The sequence below is a fragment of the Opisthorchis viverrini genome (assembly GCF_000715545.1).
Source record: "Opisthorchis viverrini unplaced genomic scaffold opera_v5_268, whole genome shotgun sequence".
Taxonomy (NCBI): domain Eukaryota; kingdom Metazoa; phylum Platyhelminthes; class Trematoda; order Opisthorchiida; family Opisthorchiidae; genus Opisthorchis; species Opisthorchis viverrini.
The window spans coordinates 399,872-420,287 of NW_008751926.1; the positions used below are offsets into that span (position 1 = coordinate 399,872).

General features: G+C 46.3%; 1 protein-coding gene across 1 annotated transcript; it reads right to left on the bottom strand.

The window, feature by feature from the left end:
• Positions 1–1,815: 1,815 nt before the first annotated feature.
• T265_14810 (hypothetical protein) lies at positions 1,816–17,756 on the bottom strand (the record flags this gene model as incomplete). The annotated part of the gene is given in 10 exon segments (XM_009175374.1): positions 1,816–2,295; positions 9,620–9,860; positions 10,771–10,978; positions 13,717–13,889; positions 15,756–16,189; positions 16,237–16,325; positions 16,335–16,515; positions 16,524–16,993; positions 17,039–17,483; positions 17,638–17,756. Coding segments are annotated over 10 exon segments (2,478 nt in total).
• Between the last annotated feature and the right edge of the window lie 2,660 nt (positions 17,757–20,416).

Here is a 20,416-nt window from a genome sequence, read left to right on the forward strand (position 1 = left end):
TCTGCCAAGGGCTGGGACGAATCGGCTGCCGATGTTGACGGTTGCCACTGTGAAATATCTGCTGAATTTAATGCATACTACTTACTAGTAGCTAAACCGATGTCCAGTTTTCAGCATCAGTCTCATTATCCGTCGACGGGCCACTGAGCCGGACTACACGTTCAGTCCGAAATTCAACGTCTATCTGGTTAAAGAGCACGGTTGCTCGCATACCAAATAGCGCATGGTTTTCACTCCTAAAGAACCCGGACCTTATTAGACCCGCAGAAATTGGTAGAAATAGTAGCGAAGCTCTGTGGAAAATACCTCCATTGAGTGGTTGTTGATCAGGTGGCTGTTGATCTGTTCGCCGAGCTTGGCAATTGGCTTGCAAACGTTTCGTCACCATACGAGGAGACATCATCAGTGCGCACTCAACTCAACAGCCACTTGATCAACAACCAATAAACTCAACCGAGCTACCAATATTTCAACAAATTGCTTCCATTACACAAATAAACCGAGCTACCAATATTTCAACAAATTGCTTCCATTGAGTGTATAGAAACGTGGGGATATTTCAAACGGATTTTAAAAACAAACCAATCAGGTGCAATGAGCTCATTGTGAGATATTGTGGAAGAATATCAACTCACTCGCAGTATATATCATGCGAAGAGAACAATCTTACCACGCACTTCAGTAATTGAATTTTCTGCACATGGCGTTGTCCAAGATTTGCAAGAGATATGTATTCGGAGAATCCAATCTCTCACAAGTCTCAGGTGATTCGGTTTTGGTTTCTACCTTATTTCTGAGTAGAAGTTAAGGACCGACTTCACAGTGATAACCGTCAACTTTACCGAATGCATGTTGTATATTCTGTAGTATATCATCGGGAAATCAGGTGTTTGATCACGAACGACCGTGATATGTGAAATCATGAAGGAGAACATTTGATACTCTTGATCACGGGATTATTGCCATCAGTTTTACTTTAGGGTCCAACAACCATGATGATCTGTTTTTTTTGGGACGTTTGAAGTAGAGTTGTGTAAAACACAATCAATTACTCAGAGTTGACGTGGTCATTCAATCCCGTGTCTCTGAGTACTGTGGGCCTGTCTTTCTGGGGTGGAAATATGTTAACTCGTTCGGTTTGGCCACGTAATCGAAAGTCGCTGGACTATCCAAATATCACAGATGAGCTAGTTATTCAATCAGATATGTATGTTTCGTTCCCATTGTTTAAAATTTAATAACATGTACGGAGAAAGCTCTACTACCGAATCGAATTTATTATGTAGGCACCCTCGATCACTAGCTCTTTTTTCCAAAGAAAACAGTACCGTGACAACTATGGCGTACTGTGCCATCGACTCACCTGAGGTTAATAGTCGGTGGTGTAACTGGTCGTTCGAAACAGGAAATCTGAAAACCCGATTTGAAAACCTTAAAAACGTCCCGTCAGTCAGCACATTTTACGACTATGAACTAAAGCCAAAAAACAGAGGATCTATCCTGGAAGGCTGACCATAATACCTAAACTCTGCGTAATCCCTTCTGTAAAATCACATACTTTCCACTTCTCAATTTGCGTCATTCTCAAGGAGGCGAGGAGAATAACACTCCACTCAGCATGCGTGGCACGTGACCGAGCGACCACATTCTGTGATTGAAGTACCTCCCATACTGCACATTAAGCAGTAAATGTATCGATTCGCAGTTGTGTCTGCTTTCAGAATATTTCGGTTGAATCTCACCTCGATAGATTTTTTTCGTAATCCCGATTCTAGAGTCAGTCAAAGAACAAACCTAATGTCCGATGACAGCCAGCGAATAGATTGTACCCTCAAAAATTAGCAGCCAATCGGTGTGAAACACGCACTTACCAAATACAATTATATGACTTCATAGGATGACAAATACAAGAAAACCAAGGACACTTGTTAGAAAAATTCGAAAGATTTTTCTTATAGAAAAATAGAACAGCCATTTGTAATCTACGACAACTGAAGTTATGATCTGGCAAGCAACGGATTCAGATGGTGGAAAGTAAAGATGACTCATTTTCAAGTGAGAGCTAGAAAAAGGTTTAAAAAACAATCACAGCGCATAAACTAATGTGCTTCTAGATAGGTGGAAGAGTTGTATCAAACAGGGCGCATACAGAGTAATGCTTGGAAAAGAATGATCGTTCATTTGGGTTCGATACCGCAGACCACATTTAATCGCATTGCCCGGTCAAACTGTTTTGGCAGATCCAATTTTAAGTTATCCATGAGTTGGATGAATTCTTCTTTTGAACGAGTGAAGCTGAACATGAGTAGAGAACACGTAAAATGAGGAATCACCTGCATACGGTGGTGGGGAGTTAAGAGACGAGGACTCAGGGAATAAGTGACAAATGAAAAACGAATGCTATCCGTGAAGAATGTCAGTCTAACAACCCAACTCTAGCTTAGTGATGGTAATGTCAATATCATCAGCATCAACGACAGCGCGACATCAGTGTTCAACGCTGATGCTTCGCTGCCGCAGATGATGGCACTGAAGGCATCACACAGCAACACAGATTAAAATTGTATTGAGGGGCACCACCATGATTCAGCATACATTTCCAATAGGGTGACTAAACTGATTCTTGGCAAGGGTGCAAACGATTACCGGTGAGCCAATGCTGGATAGCGTTACGAAGTTGGCTAAGTCAGGCTTGCATAGTTCACTACCGTCATAGAGCCATCTTCGCCGTCCAGCACCTGTGGGTTGCTCCTAAAAATTCTATCGAAAGTTACATAGAACCGTTATCAACTCGCTATCAAGCAACTAAAACGACACTTATTGGCTGCTCATAGCACAGGTGCCTGTGGTTTCATTCAGTAAAAGAGAAACCGCCAAGCCACTGTCCGGCTGACTCAGAACCGCTCGTTTTCTCCGTGCCTATCGGAACACGTAGCCAAACCATTTTTAAGAGTACACGCCGGTGGCACACAGGACAGGTAACCTTCGAACGTGGTTATCTGACACATCAGAGGAAAGACCTAAGAACAAGTTAGATCAGTCTCGTTATGCTGCTGCATTCCAATCTTCAAAGAGACGATAAACGAGGGTAGAGTTATGACGAGATCAGTCACCAACAAGGTGTCGTATCGAATCCACTGGCAATGCTGATATGAAAACTATTTCATAGAAGGCATCCAGGTGTACAAGAAGCAATATGTTATCCGCCACTTTTCACGATATCTCGTCAAAAGGGCGTTTGTCATCGTTTACTGGATGGAATAGTGCGAATTTAGGTGACACTAACAAACCGAGGCTCAATCCCATACTTTGCGGTGCAGAACGAAGAAATTCAGTAAGGTTGTCAGCTTGAGCATCACTGGAGGTGTCTGGTGCGTTTCTGACCTTCGTGGGAAGTGTGCACACCTATCGACCCAAAAGCTACCATTATCTCAAGCGACTTTGTTGAATTTGAAATGAGCGGTCTAAATACACGTGAAAGGAAGAAGGCCTTCGCTGCGGAGTTGTTCATTAGAGAAACACCAACTGAAAAGTTACAGACTATTGGACAGGAGAGCAGAATTCTCATATGCATCTTGTTTACGAAAATGAACATCCATCTTCTCCTTGAACGCGTCTTCCTGAACTTTCCTGGATGTTCATTGACTGCTACTTAAATGCAAGCAAATGCTACAAAACAACTCCGAAAATTCCGTAACAGATCTCACTTTTCAAGAGACGCGAAGCGGATTTACGGGAAAACATACTACTCGCATGTCCCATCAGTAGTAGCCACCGTTACACACGTAGCGTGAACGAGGATAAACTCCTGGGAGTGAACTCAAGCTATTTGCAGAAATTTGTCATATCTGTCGACAACAGTAATCTCCCGCACAACACAGACCCTCAAACTGGATGAAGAACTACGGGATGTCCCAAATAGGTGAGAAGAATTAAATAACAGACCAAACGTTTTACACAGCGTTTGTTCCTCTGAAGTGACAGGATCTAAGACAGCCTCCAAATGATCCAGGAACTGATGCTGGACAGTATGCCAATCCCGGCTATTACTAGCTAGCCTATGTTCATCAAACAATTTTTATTACCCTCTGAGTTGGTTGCAGAGAAAGGATGAATTCGTGGTCGGGGGAAGCTAATAATTGTCGAAAAGCGGAATTATGAACGGTCGTATCGGTATGCGCCGAGCAAGCGAAGTATGATCGCTGAAGTCGTTGACAATGCACAACTCAGGGGCGTGATTGTAGAAAGAGGTTGCAGTTAGCATTCAACAGAGCAAAATGTTGAGGTGCGTTATCCCCATTAGGTAACCGATACACTTAACAACCACTAACCCAGCGCTACGCACAACTACGCACTGATGATGTCATCTCGATTGGTGATGAAACGTTTGCAACCAAATTGCCCGGCTCAGCGAACAAGCCAACAACCATCTACACTTAACGAAAATTGTCAATGGGGCTTTCGTCCTGCTAGTGAAGCCAACCTATGCTGAAAAGCCGAGAACCATTCTACGGCTGTTTCATCCTTGTTAGGAATCATCAGCAGTGCGCATCTCACCAAACTCAGTTTTAAACCCGCGGCCAAAGATTGGACCTATGTAGCAGGGGTGTGTGAAAATGCATCTCCAAATGGCCGAAATCCTGACTGGAAATCTAGGACTGCCGTATCGCGTGGCGAGGTTAGCCGTCACAGTGTTACTGAATCGACTGCATATTCGATGGACATTCCAAGTTTCTTATCCTATACCCGACGCTGCTTGTCCTGTCCCAGTTACGACTGATGCGTCTCCAGAACTCATTTTCTAAGGCTTCGTACAAGCTGTTCTGATAAACTTAAGAGCTTGAGCAGGCAGACGAGGAGCTTCGGGGACGCAGTAAACGTCTATCGCCAAAGCGCCCCTAGTGTGTACTAGAGCAGCTTGCTAGACACATTATGGGTTACGGCTAGCAAAATGCAGCCTCAGAAGTGGACGTGAAACGGTAGACATGATGATGGGCATGCTGTCGGTCGCCTCAGTGGGATAGGCAGGAGATAAAAGCTAAGCCTAAATAAAACCGGGTGTCGGCATTAACCTGTTCCCCCAAAATGTCTCATTGTGTGCAGGAAGTAGGGCTTATCCGGCCGATCGCACACGCGACGACAGAAAGAAATCGTTCAGCTGTAGCACCCTTTTGGTGCCTAACTGCCATGCCACCCCGAAGGTTGCCGAGGGCTGGAATACTGCCAGGTTACCCAAGCGTAGACAGGGGGAGTTGAGAGGCAGAGATCGGGTTCGAACCACGGACCTTCCTTTCAGTAAATTTGCGCTCTAACCACTTGGTCCGTCTCGCCCAATGCGACGACAGACATGGAGGAAATGCACGTTTCGCGGTCGTCTGTGGGCTGAGATGCCGATATGGCACCCAGCCAACGTCTTTGGCTGGAGAGTTCATTCGCGAACTAGCGGTGGTTGGACTGAGACTGCCACACAGCAAATAAACTGTTGAGGAACAAATTACCATATATGTTATAGCCTTCAACCCGGAGGGCCAGGATATTATCCCCTGCGTCTGACTAGCCTGGTTGGGGAATGTCACCATAATGGCACCAGGATTCGGAATGATTAATCGACATTGGGATTTTTTATTCCATCGTACATAACGATGGATCACGCTTAGCACGTCCGACTCTGATAGGAACGTGTTTGGAGAACAATGGACTAGAGAGTCATAAGAAATGCGTACATACGAGTATCGACGTTTGTCGCAAGGTCCAAACTCAAATCCCACTATGACAGGAGAACAGGGACCACATATCGCAGATAAAAACGTATTTCAGGTATTGGTGGTTGCGGAATTTTGTAGAATACTCACCCACATGACTCCCGTTTGAATAATCGTTCTTCTGTCCTGGCGCAATCAGTCTGGTGTGCCAACACTAAAAAGTGGGAGCAGAGAACTCGAGCTTCGCTCTTATTAGAGTTCATCAGCAGTGCATATCTTTGGCTCTGTCGGGTTTGGAGCATCGCACATCTGAGTCACTACCTGATTGGGAAGTCCTGAATGGCGGTCGACACAACCAAGGTATGTTACTGGGTCGTCGTTCGAGGCATCGGGCCTTCCGCTCAGATCAGTCACGCACGAACATGTCCATCTGTTGAGATGAGAAAATCCATATGATTCCAGCGTGCTCTGGTAACATGCTCGCCTCACATGTCTCATGTGTGGAGTTCAAACCCCGTCACTGTCAAGGAAATGCACTGTTGATCAACTCTAATAAGGGCGAACCTCGAGTCCAGTGCTCCCCCATTTGGCGTGGACTCACCGGAATGATTGTGCCAGGGCAGGACGATTGTTCGAACGGGATTTATGTGAGTTTGCATTCTAGAAAACGCATTTATCAATTACATCGTCGTTATTCAAAACAGTAGCATGCTCCACTTTGTCCGGACAGTCTTTTCAACCTTTTCAAACTCGTCATCCCCAGAGCTCCCTCCTGCCCAATTTCATGGGTACATGAGTGGTTAACTCAGAACATACAGAAAAAATAGTATGTGTTATGGCCCAATAAGTGTTAGCAAGCGAGGAACCTCTAGGAAATACCATCCCGAGCACCTGAGTATACATCTCTCAACCACTTCCGAAAAGAGGTCAATTCCTGGAGAGTATACAACAGTGTTCTTCATGTGATTCTTCCACAGGGAGACCATCCTCTCGGACTTTCGTCACTTTAGCATCCAGTACGGAACTCTAATTGAAAGGCATTAGTTATTTGGAAAACTAAAGTCAAACACATTTTATTGTTTTTTTACTCTGGTTATGCTGACACTTTTCATTGACTGTGATGTCATCCTTTTGGATTTCTAACCATAAGGCTACCATATGGAATCTTTGTAATGTACTACTCATAAGGTTGCTGAAAATTTATTCTGAGAACATCATAAACGAGAGATTCAGCTGGGTTCCAGATGAGTCTCTCGATAAAACCAAATTAGTTTGCAAATGAGTGTATATTCGCTAACTACCGTATGGAAGTTACACGATACTCGCTACACTGACTGGAACGAGGGTGGGTTAGAAAGGTGGTTGACAACAGTCTAATCGTCAAAACGGTAGTCTGCTATGTGATGATCTGATAACTGGTCAACAGACGAAATGAAAAAAAGCTAATAAATCATGCACTAAATATGTGAATGATGTTCATGACCAGACAGAACACATAGTATGTTCTTAGTGTACGGCAAATCTGGTCGAGTGTTGTTAGCTAGTTGGTATCTGAATAAAATTGTGCAATCACGAGGATCATGATTTGAAATCAGGTTCACTCGAAAAATCAACACTGGTCGAACGTGCGTTGTTTAAAACTCTCAGCATCAATCGTCTGAAACGGCACAATTCGGCTAACAACGAATGGCATGAGAAAGCTTAAGTTTGTTTACCCGCTCACGAATTGTGATACACAGACTGAAAGTAGTAAGCGAGGACCGAATGAATCATGTGGTGTAATATTGCAGTAGTGCCTAGTATGCAGTACATTGTAGTCAATGGTGAAAACGACAAACCTCGGTTTATCGTTTTCTCCCTCCAATCTCTCATGAACCTCCTTGTGATGTGGTTCTATGTACTTGTTTGCGACGATCGGGGTAAAGCACTAAACTATGTGGATATGTGAGTATAGGGGGACTAGTTACGTGACTTATGATTAGTAGCTTCAGTCTCATGTAATGGCTCACATGTGACTGAACACGAGCCTATCACTGATAATGGGGTGCAAATCGCCACTCATTTTGATCTCATAAAAAACAGCGGTTTTGAAGACGATATTTCTCAAAAAGTAATTAATTCAATTTCTCGGTTACTGTACATTTACCTCCAGCAAGTGCAAGCCCATTTTCTGAAATGTAGCAAAATTTCGAGTCTGACTGCTTTTCACTTAGAAGAGGGTAAAAACTTACCCGCGTTTGCTGACAACTCGGGTGTATTCAAATTATTTGGATCAAGGTTTTCAAGGCGGAATACAGAGGTGCGTTGGATTTCTATGGAGATGTTCTTTGCGGAAATTTCGACGCTCCGCGCGTTCAGACCAGTCACAATCAGAACAGGATCAGAGCTCGAAGGCTTCGAGTAGAGTAAGTTCGTTTGCAAGGCCACAGTGGACGTGGTCACGTGGACGTGCAGTCACTGAACACGCCACTCACAATCCAGGGAGAGATACTGGAAGTTGTGGAGCGTTTTACGTATCTTGGTAGTTGTATTAGTTCTGACTGTAGTGTGACAGATGAGGTGAATGCACGAATCTGCAAGGCTCGGGTCGCGTTTGCTAATTTGAGACACCTATGGCATCAGAATGGTTTATCCCTGAATTTGAAGGGACGTGTGTATCAAGCTACAGTACGGGCTGTCTTGTTGTATGGCTGAGACTTGGCCTATTTGAGCAGCGGAACTGAGACGTCATCAGTTGTTCGACAAGCGTTGTCTCAGGACCATAGCTCGTGTGGGTTGGTGTCAGCGAATCCGTAACGAGGCAGTTAGAAGGCGTGTTTTAGGTTGTGTAACGGGTACTTCCATTGAAGAATGTGTCCAGCACCAGAAACTGCGTTGGTTGGGATATGTGTTACGTATGACGAACAATCGTTTGCCGAAAAGAGTGCTGTTTTCCATGCCCAACTCAGAGTAGCGTAAACAGAGGGGTGGCCAACCCCTGACTTGGCAGAAGAGTATGAAAGAGATCACGAAACGCTTGGATGCTGTCGGTGCTACTCGCCTTCCAGGATGGAGACCGCGTGATCCTCACTGTGCCTGGTTGGAGACACTACAGGATATGGTTGCCAACCGATGTCAGTTTCTATCCAGATAGCCTGAGTGAATGTCTGGAGGTGTAGGCATCTCGGAATGATTGTGTTAAGCTGGCACTAAATCCCTTCCCCTTCCACCTTTACTCTTCTCTTTACAATAAGGCTTTCAAATAAATCATGGTTGTACGGCAGTGAAGCATCGGTGTTGAACACTGATGTCACGCTGTCGATGATGATGATGATGGTCACAGTGTCAAGCCAGTGAGCCCCACTGATCACAAGTTGAGTCCAGATAGTGAGTATCAAGGCGGTATTGAAAGTGAAACCTCATTCCACTTGCTAATATCCGCCAGGATTATAGTACTTCAGAAATAAAAAAGTTGGCACCTGCATACGCACTGTGTTAGGTACCGTGGAGGGGCGAGATGGACCAAGTGGTTAGAGCGAGAATTTACTGACCGGAAGGTCTGTGGTTCGAACCCGACTCCTGCCTCTCGACTTCCCCTGTCTAGGCTTGGGCAACCTGGCAGTACCCAAGCCCTCGTGCTACCTTCGGGTGGCATGGCAGCTAGGTACCTAAACCATACTACAGCTGAAGGAGGTACCGTGGATTTGGAGAAGGCTGTGTGGCGTCATAAGGGATATGGCGGAATCAACAGCGTCCCTGAACATTCCTGACCACACCTTGAAGACTACATTTGCAAACTACAAAGCCCTCCATTAAAAGAAGCCGGAGAATCGGAAGGTTACGTGCGTAACAACCGAATGAGGGTCACAGTTGATAATTTCAGGTATATGAACCTCTCAAAAGCCCGGAAGGTTGATAGCGAATGACAAGCAACTTACCGAGGATTGTACTTTTTCTCCTCACCGACTGTCGTGACCATCTGTCCGGAATAATTATGTGCAGGAAAGAGGAGAAAGTGTTCGGGCAAACTGAGGATCTGCGAGTGCACCGAATCGTACAGAGTGGCAGAACAGCCGGATTGAAAATCGGTACGGCCACAGCCACGAATGAGTAGGGCATCGCCGGTGAAAGCCATCTCAGCTGCATGCAATACTAGGGTCATGCAACCATTGGTGTGCCCTGATCGGAAACGAGTAGGGTTAGCTGCGGGGTTCTAGGGATTGACAATGACGGACTTTATATCCAAGCCTTTCCCAAAAAAAACCAGCAGGTAGAGATATCAACAAAATTATGACTATTGAATAGCTGTATATAGTGGGATAAGAACCGAGAAGCGTTGCATGTTTGACAAATGCCAGTTTTCCGTAAATACGATAAACGGCTGATCCGAACATTCAGCTTGGTTCAAGACGATGCAGCACAACAGCAGTGCAGCTCAAGAAACCACTCAAATAACGGCTGTTCTAGGGATAAGAGGCGACCAGTCAGCTGTGGCACCTTTCGGTGACAACGGAAGGAGGCAGGAGGACTGGGACACTGCCAGGTTGGCCAAGACTAAACAGGAACAGCCTAGATGCTGAGGTTAGGTCCGAACCATCGACCTTCTAGTCCATAAGCTGGTGTCTTAACCACTGAGCTATCTTGAGGATAGCAAGCATTCGAAGATAAAACACGCCCAAAGCAGCTAGTCCACCTTCTAGTCATAAGCTGGTGTCTTAACCACTGAGCTATCTTGAGGATAGCAAGCATTCGAAGATAAAACACGCCCAAAGCAGCTAGTCCTGTATTTCAGAGCTTTTACTATTGAAAATAATATGAGAACCTCGATACAGCTGTCCCGCTTCAGAGGGACTAAGTCAAAGGACAAAGCACAAGCGTCGTGATCTACGAAGCTGCCTGTCCTGAGGAGGGCATAACAAGTAAAGTACACCTCACTCGGCTATTTGAACGCAGTCTTCTTTGAAAGGTAAGCTACTCACACAAAAACGGCTGAATAGACAACGGAGAATTTCGAGGACCAAGCCTAGAACAACTCAACTAGTATACAGCGGCTAGCGCGAAAAGGCTGAGCGTTTGCACTAAAACACACCTGGGGTATCTCGGCATTCCAGTTTGAATTGACCAAACTCAATGAAATCTCTGTGCCGTACCTTGCGATCCGCCAGAACATTATCGTAGTGTCCGAGAACACTGAAACTCCCAGGAAATCGTTGTTTGAGTAGACCACTGCCTGTCACATGGTCCGCGTGTACGTGAGTGTTAATAATGGGTCCTAGTTTGAGGTTTAGCTCATTAATCTGAACAAAGGGAGGAAAAGAAAATAAGCCGAAGTTTTGCTGCAAATACCTAGTCCCCAGGAAAATGACGCTCCAGGAACTGTGGGATATGAGTGAGGTAGACTTCATATTGTTGCGCGGCAGCAGTACAAGTTACACAACAAAATGTTCTCTCTTTGCTAGAGGAGTTCAAAGGTCACTGTGGGATTTTGTGGTCTTCAGTACCTGATCTCTTTCGACCTAAACTTTAAAAAAAATTGACAACCACCTGTTTTCGGTGCCCAGTCATCGTGAAACAGAAAAGGACACAAAGTCGGAAATACATTGTGAGTCAAATATGCACTTGTCACCCACCGTTGTGTACATGTTGGAAGGTTACACACCTCCACGAAGATGCCAACATATATCTCATCGCTTGATTTGAGTTGCTATCTTGGTGAACTGCGTTTACCTGTCAAGCCGAAAACCCACAGTTTCAAATTGTGCGGCTCGAAGTGTAGAACATCGCACTGCCGATGGCGAAAACCATATTCATGGGTCGGTTGAGCACTGGTGCAAGCTGAGTTCGGATATCTAAATGCCAGGGCTAGCTTGCCACGTTAAACTCCGCCGATCGAGCCCGACTACCTCAGTCAAACATCCGTTGTCTTTCGAAAGTCCTGTGTTGCCGTGTGGTTTTTCGTGGGGGCCCACCCTCTGAAACATGCACAGTCATTGATCTGTTGATTATGGCAGATGTGATCAATATCCTCAACCTTCATCAGGACCACTTCGAAAGGATTTTGTGCTTCGTAAGACTGTACTTTGCTCCTATAATGGCTTGGTACTTGGCAGTGATATGACTCAGAGTAGTGAAGTGTGATTATGCAGCTTGAAGATGAATCGAGTCGTAACATTGGCTGGAACGATCGATTGAAGCATACGACGGGAGTAGCCTCGTTGTGCGCTGAGCTTGGGTAAGCGCCACAAATAAATGCTTGATCGGGTCATCCGATGGCGACTTCCTACGACATTACGCTCGGAAACGTTTTTCACGTTTGATGGAAGATGTAGGCACTTTGCCGTTGCGTGTTTTCCCCATGGACATGGGTTTTTTTTAACTAAGTCCTCTTTATTCGTGGCTCTTACTAAGGGATTCTTTCCCCAAGTTCGTGATGGTTAGCTGTCAGTATTTGCTACTGGTTTGTCGCGGTCAATGATGATTATGATAATGTACTTTGCACTTGAGTGTAACTTCATGAGTCTATCAATTCTACGTTGACGAGCAAGAACTACCTGGTTGGAGATAATGCACAACATTAAATTCTTGATTCTCAACTAGTGACTGAAGCCTTTCTCATCATTTTCACAGCTATACACACACGGCAACGAGAAGGTTGGGGTAACGTCAGTATTGTCACATCGTATCGTTACTGTCCGCTACCATCGACTATCTGACAGAATTCAAGCATGCGAATGATGATCTGGCCGATGTGTGTTGTCGCTTGCAGTCAGTGTCATCAAAGTATGAAGTTTGGTCTGGCAGAAATTTCTCTCTCATGTCTTTTATTTTTCCTACGCATTGTTTGGATTCCCATCTGCTTAGGAAGTTCAGAAACTGAAAAGCTTCTATCGGTACCTCTTTGTCCCATAGTTCCATGATCAAATTTGCCATTGGTGAGGCTCGAGTTCACGCAATGAGACAAAGGTAAAAAATTCAAATATATTGACATCTATGCCTATACATACTGTCCTAAGCCGAAAGCTACAAAATAAGATGAAACAGTGGTCAATGTGTGTGAAAAAGTTAGTCCTATTAGTACAATCGCATAATTTGCTTCAATAAACATGAAAACTCATATTTTGCTGCCATACGAGAGATTTTTATCAAGAGAGAGAGGGGGAGGGGAAGGTTGAGCTAGCTAAGTGATCCTCTACACTATATCGATTGACTGTCGCTAAAAGTCGTTCTTTGCTACCGGCGACGTTCACGTTTTTGACCATAAAACACTCGGTGTGCACTGACTGCGGGCATCATCAAGTGTTGGCTAATTGGAGATGACTGATGTTGCCTTTTGCCCGTTCCTCGAAAGAAAGATTAACAAATGTCACATAAAAAACTTGCACACATTCATAAGGGCCTCAAAAAGCCCTCGAAAGGCGAGATGGCTGTGTCTAGAGCGTGAATTCACTGATGGAAAAGTCCGTGGTTCGAATCCGACCTCTACCTCTCGAGTTCCCCTGTTTAGGCTTGGGCAAACTGGCAGTATCCCAACCCTCGTGCTTGCTTCGTATTGCATGGCAGCTAGGCACTGAAAGGGTGCTACATCTAGACGATTTTAGGGCTTCGAGAAAGCGGTTGGAGCGACATTTATCCCTGCTAGCAAGTATCACAGGAGATGGTGACCGTTAATCAGACGTAAACACATCGAAACTTGTTGAACTACCTACCGGTGCTAATGCTGAAACCCCATTCTCCAACTAAGTCTGACGGGAACATATCCATGCTGTGCAATAAGCAGGTCTCCTAGCTTCAGAACTCAATAAACATTTTATCAAACTTTTGATGCTTATCACCCAAGATCGAGTTCTTTATGAAAGGGACCTCTTATACTTTAAGACACTGTGTCACCCGTGGACGTCCCTTCTTGGCGGTGAGTTTTCACTGTGTAAACTGTTGTTTCTAGTCACTGTATTTCTACGGAATATTAACATGACCCACAGACCGTGTTTCCATAGACCAGAAATGCTCAAGTAAGCCAAACAACAACTATACTTACCAGCTTTGAGTCCCGATCGACCATTTCTAGGACTGGGTCAATGATCGTAGCGATGCCGGAAACACGGTCCGCTAGTAAGTACGTGTATGTCGAAGACACACTCTCAAACAACTGACGAAATAGCAAGGGGCCACTGGCTGTCAAGGCGCCCAGGATTTTTGACATGACGTTACCTAAAAAAAAGACGTAGCTACCAATGTGCGGATTCTTTCAGGCTGAATAATACCCAGTGACGTTCACAGTGGAGTTGGGGGACACTAAGAGTTGCACGGAAGTCAATCACTCAATTCCTTCGATGATCCCCTTTGTATTATCGTTAACGTGAAAATATGCATTAATTGACATCATACAGCCTCTTGCCACATCTATACAGCTACCTCGGACACCTTAGAAAGGTCTTCGCAAGGAACCGGAATGCAGTGATTTCGTGGGGCAACGTACACAGCAGTCGTGAGAAATACCGGGTATCAGTTTAGTTTTTTTTCAACGCACGAACGGTGCACCCAAGTGCAATGGTTCCAGCTGCTACGACTTCGTTCACCGAGGGGTGAGGAAGAGAATAAGAGCCGTGCATTGAATATGATGGCCTAATCTGTGTACCGACGACAAATGGATCTTTTTGTCCAGTATGGCAGCAAGTACGAGCAACGTAGTAAAGGCGATACGTTTGATGCAATATCGCCGCAGCCATATCTGCCCAGATCACTCACCAATGGTTTGCTCGTCCCGGAATCTCCAAATGGAGAGACAGTAGTTACCGACGCGACAGAGTTGACTAGTAAGGGATTCCGTGCTTAGTTGTCAAGCCATGGACTGCTCTAAGACGTCTCCATTCGACACCAAGCTGGACTAAGAAAACTCTACGACATAAATGGTCCTCTGGCATAGCAAAAAGATGGTCTGACCGGCGTAATCTGTCGAGTGTGACCAGCTGGCCTATCGATGTCGAGTAAGCTCCCTCGAGGACAACCTAGCGCAACTCCGCGCTACTGGTGTAGTGTTCCCACCAGACCAACTCAACGCTTCGAAGACAGCCATCACTAAAAACACATACAGCAGCTACGTCTCTGATCCACAAATTAGGGCAACTCGGAGCGCCGCACTGTACACATTACAATTAACAGTCGAGCTGATGTCAGTGTTGGCAAGTGCTCTCCTTATCTACCTAACTCAGGAAGTGATTTCGCCTCTCGCCAGTCCGCTGAACTTATTTAGCTGTCGAGGTAGACGAACTTGTCTACCACATCCATCGGTTCAGATCCAAGTTGAGGTTTAGTTTTGGTCTCACACAAACGACAAGTAATAAGTCACGCTTTACAGAAGCGAAGTGCATACCGGACCGTGCAGCAGAATTATTCAAGTTAAAATAGCTTGCATTTCTAAAGAGCTTCACGCTAGAAAAATAAAAAAAATCCGGCTTACTTAATGTCCACGAGCAAATATCCAGGGTGTACTTCGATCCCTGAGCTGCTAGAGGCAGATTAAGAGGATTCAAGCAGAATATCTAATACGAATTCAAAGGGGCAGTCAGAGAGTTCCACAGATTCTGACAATGACTGAGATGAAAAGTAGATTTGAGATCAAGAAAAACTACCGTCGCCTCCTTTAGGATAACGCAAACCGCGAGGTGGACAGCGCATGACTTGGCAGAAAGGCGTGAAAAAGATCACGAAGAGTTTGGGTGTTGTTGGTGTAGTACGCCTTCTAGGATGAGACCCCTGTGACCCCGTCTGTGCTTGGCTGGAAACTTTGCAAATGGCGACTAATCGATGTCAGTGGCGTTCGTGCTGTCAGTTTCTTTCCAGATTGTCTGATTGAGCGATTGGAGGTGCAGGCACCTCGGAATGCCTGACACAGGCCAGCACTAAGTCCCCTCCTCCACCCACTCTTTCTCCCTTCTTTTCACTGTTGAGCACTTCGACCCTGTGGGGTCAAACTGCTCCCGTGCCCAGGTAAACAAATTTGCCTACTACCTCAATCGGTTAATTCGCAAGCGAGGCTAGGGTTCGAGCTCACTCAGTCTTGCAATAGCCCTTTACACTTTGGAAGTGTGAAGTGCATGCCAAACCGTGAGGCGGAATTATTCAGCTTATTTACTATTGTTTGCATTGCCATGGGGTCAGATCCAAGAACAGCTATGTTGTCTGCCCACTTGATGCCCGAAAGCGGACGCCCCGGGAGCACTTCGACCCCACAGGCATTACAGGCTGATAATGAGTCTTCCATGATCGTATCGGTGATGAAGTTGAAGAGGAAATGTGAAGGAGGATAGCCCTGTCTGACACCATCTGATGTGGCGAACTCAGAACAGAGCTTCCCGTAGACCTTCGCACGACCGCGGGAGTTGGCGTACAGCGCCTTAAGGAGGGTCAAGAGCTTAAAAAATCGTTCGGCTGTAGCGCCCTTTCGGTGCTTAACTGCCATGCCACCCGAAGGTTGCACGATGGCTTGGATACTGCCAGGTTGCCCAGGCCTAGACGGGGGAAGTCGTAAGGCAGAGATCGGGTTCGAACCACAGACCTTCCAGTCAGTAAATTCGCCCTCCAACCACTTGGACCATCTCGCCCCGTCAAGAATTTATGGGGGACGCCTTTGCTCCATAGATACCGCTATAGTACCTGACGGTCCACAGAGTCAAAGACGGCTTTCAGATCAAGAAACACAACAATTGTTGGTGGCTGGAAGCAGTGTCGCTGCTCCAGAATCTGTCGGGGGGTGAAGGTATGGTCGATGCAACCTCTTGCAGGACGGAACCCAGCTTGGTTTTCACGGATCTCTCTCTCCCTGTGTTCAGTCAACCTTCAAACGGAGTACTTTTGATGCCGCAGCTACCGGGCTGATGCCGCGGTGGTTTGCACACAGTGTCCGTGAACCCTTTTCGGAGATAGAAGTAACTGTCGACGTACCCCATTCCGCGGGCACCTACTCTTCGTTCCATATGACACCAGTAGGCTTTGTCAGATGGATTCTGTGTTTTTTGAAGACCGTCCGACCCTGGTGCGTTTTCGCGTTTCAGGACGGATATTTCGTACTTTATTTCTTCTTCCGAACCCTGGTGCGCGCGTTTCAGGACGGATATTTCGTACTTTATTTCTTCTTCCGAAGAGCGATTAGTGTTTACATTCCATTCGCCCTTATGCATTACCTCCGCAGGCTGTGTTGCAAGGGGACAGCTGAACTGCTCTCCAAAGTATTCGACCCATCGTTCCAGTCGGCGCTCTTGCGAGCGAATTAATGAGCCATGTTTTTCACTTATCCTTTCGCTGACCGTGCTCTTCTAGGGCCAGTAAATCGTATTTCCGGTAGCAAAAGCCCTGTCCACCTCCCGAGCATTCGACGTCCACCAGAGCTCTCGGTCTTTCCTTAGACTCTTCAATATTTGGCGTTTGAGGGATCTGTGTGCGCCGTCGTACTCGTTGCTTGCTCGTATAGTTTTCTTGGCATCAATAATGGATAGCGATCCTGACGACATCCGGCGGTCTTGTGTTTGAATCGGAGAAGTCAGACAGACAGCACTGAACTCCGCCAATATATCTCGTCTCACGTCTTGCCAAGGTTCATCCGCATGCTCACTGCCACCACAGTATCGACTTACTGTGGAGAGTTGTTGGGCTAACTCAGATCTATACTGTTGAACTAAAGTAGTTCTTCGAAGACAGTGGATTGGCATGCTTCTCACTGGCTTGCGAGGGTCTGAAGGGAAATGAACTGTCAGGCGTGCACGAACCATGGCGTCATCGGAATCAAGTGGTGTGCTCCAGAAGGAACTGGAGTCTTAAAGTATGGCTCTATACCTGTGGCTGATGGACACGTGGTCCAACTGGGTTCACGGTTGATTTGCGGTTGGTAGCCTCCAAGTTACGCGATGCGAACGCTTACGTTGGAAGTTCGTACTTGCCAGAAACAGTTCATGATCCGTACACTACTAAGGGATCTTCGATGTCTGTGCGACGGACATCGACTCCGAAACAACCGCCCAAATATGATTCCAAGGAACTCAGACGACCTACTTGAGCATTCAAATCGCCTACAAGGATCATGTCAGTGCTTTATGCTTGACGAATGAGCCCGGATAGCTCTCGATAGAAAGTACCCTTCTCAGCATCAGAGCTGCAGCCCGTTGGGGCATAAGCTGACTCTACAGACTGGCACAACTTTTTATGCCGAGGCACTGAGCTTAATTGAACTTGATAAAGAGATGCCGCAAAGGCGACTGTTCACTGGGATCCAATCCAGCGCTCTGGGGCTGAGTACAACTATCACGCCATACATTCCACGAATCATCGCTTCTGGGTCACTGGATACACGAAGGGAGAAATTTGAAGGAACTGAGTTCATCCTTGGCGTTCTGAGATGCATAATCACGCTTGGGTATTGTATGTGTGCTTCGGAGACACAGAATACGTCAATTTTAAGGGAGTATAAGGTTTCGGCAAGCCTGTTTGCCAATTTCCACACTGAACACGGACATTAAAAGCTCCTATATGGAAAAGATTTCGTGGGTTTAGAACGGTGTTTTGTTTCTTGTTAATGGGCAATAAGGAGCATAAGGCCTCTCGATCAGATAACTGACAGTCAAAAGCCCAGGGACGTCTGCCTTTGGTGGGAAGGCGTTGGGGAGGGACATTGGTGGACACCGAACTGTGCGGACAAATGATACTTCCAGGTTAGCCAGGCCGAGGAACGGGGCTTGGATGAGGTACCCCGACTTGAGCCTTTGACTCAAAAGTTTGACCCACAAGGCTTTGGGAGGGAGGCTGGCCCACGAGGCAGCGGACAGTAGGGTTATCTTTGGGAACCCTGCCCAGAGCCGACGACTCACTAATCTGACCTGCTCGGCTGCAGGGGCTTGACCTAACCTGAGGGCGCAGGGAATAAGACATTACTGTCTCATTCCTGATGCGCACAGCAAGTGCCTTTTGAGCAGCACCGGACTCTTTGGTTTTGAAAGTATTTCGACTGTATGGGATAATGCACAGGCAGTCACGGTCAACCGTAGGAGTGTGCAGTTTTTTCTGGGCCGACCTTTTCTAACCGTCCTTACTCGGGGGAAAGCAGCATGGCTGTTTCCATAGATACGGACATGTTGGTCGTCTGGGGGATCATCTTACTGCCTTCACACTCCTATCGCAGAGGACAGTACGACTTTACCCGCAGACCCCCTCGTAGCACGATTACTTGTGGTACGGGATCTCGCTGCTCTCGGTCTGACTTGGCATCAAAGAGGAACCCGGTGAACATACCGGCCGTCGTGAAGAACCGACACCTTTCGGGAGCTGCGTTGAGGTCAGTTGAGATGTGCGGATTGGGCCATTTACCTTCACCTCCACGACTAGGGTTACCCATGTATGGTACGATACGGAAGGACGCCTTGTTGCTAGAGACGATGGATTTCGGCATCGACCTGTGGTAAGAAGACGTGCAGGACCGATTTCTTGGGGTGGAATAATGGGGTAGCTACCGGTTGAAGTCGAATGGCTGTTTGTGTGGTTGAACAGTGACCCGGGCCGGGCAGGAAGACCTCAGCGAAGCGCCCAATAATGCTATCGGGCTGACCTGGGGCGGCAACGGAAGAATCGACCGCATTACAGATGGAACTGAATGGGATACCTACCAAACTAAGATGGTGGAACCAATCAAGACCAAGACTATCTCATTCGGAGGTTACGTAGTGTAGTATACGATATCTGTTAGTTTGATTGATTTATATGTAAGTATTGGTGATGTACAACCTTGCTTACTGGGCTTCGGCTCATGAGCTCTGTTTCTGTTAGCCATCCACAGAAATTGTCGTGCACACCTGCCTCCGGAGAATCACTGTCCCCTGGTGCATCCATTGCGTGCATATTACACAATCGGCGGCCACGCCAGGATGATTACCACACACAGAGTAGACCTACCACAAAGATCCTGGCTCTATATATGTGCATACAGACCTCAGAGCTAGCATGTCGCTCACTCACACACGGTGGACGCAGTCCCAGACACAACAACCTCTGCACACACTCACCAGTCTCACGGACCATACCACTAGCACCGGCCGGTTCATGTAGGCCATGGTACACTGGGGACGGTGTTCTTCAAAAAGGAGGCCCGTGTAGTATACAGTGTTTGTTAGTTTGATTTATGTGTAAGTATCGGTGATGTACAACCTTGCTTACTGACTTCGGCTCATGAGCCTTCTCTTTACCATCCGCAAATATTGTCGGAGAATCACTGTCCCATGGCGCTTTCATAGCGTGCATATTACACATAAGCGCTTTGATAAGCTTAAATTATTGCTCGATCAGTGCCTCTGTTCTTGCGGGATCCATCAAGTGTTCACCTAAATGAACTCAATAGCCAAAGTGTCACCTAGCTAAACGGGTAGGATCAACGACAATTCGCAACTTGAGGACGAGCGTACTAGTGCAGAATGAAGAAAACCGGGGGACGACAGGGAACCCGCACCGCCTCGGGCAACGGCGTGGTACGAGTGGGGCGTCGCTGAATATATTTATATACTTTTTCAACGACCTTAAAAAACGACAACCCTATTGGCACACAAAGTACAAGTGGCCAATAGGAAAGGAGTGCGATCCTTTCGAAACAGACTGTAGCATGGGATAACGCGGGCCTATTATTTATTTATCTGCGAAAACTCAAAGTTGAACAGCTATTTGCACTTTACGCAGCAAAAATATTCTGTAGCGTGGGATGT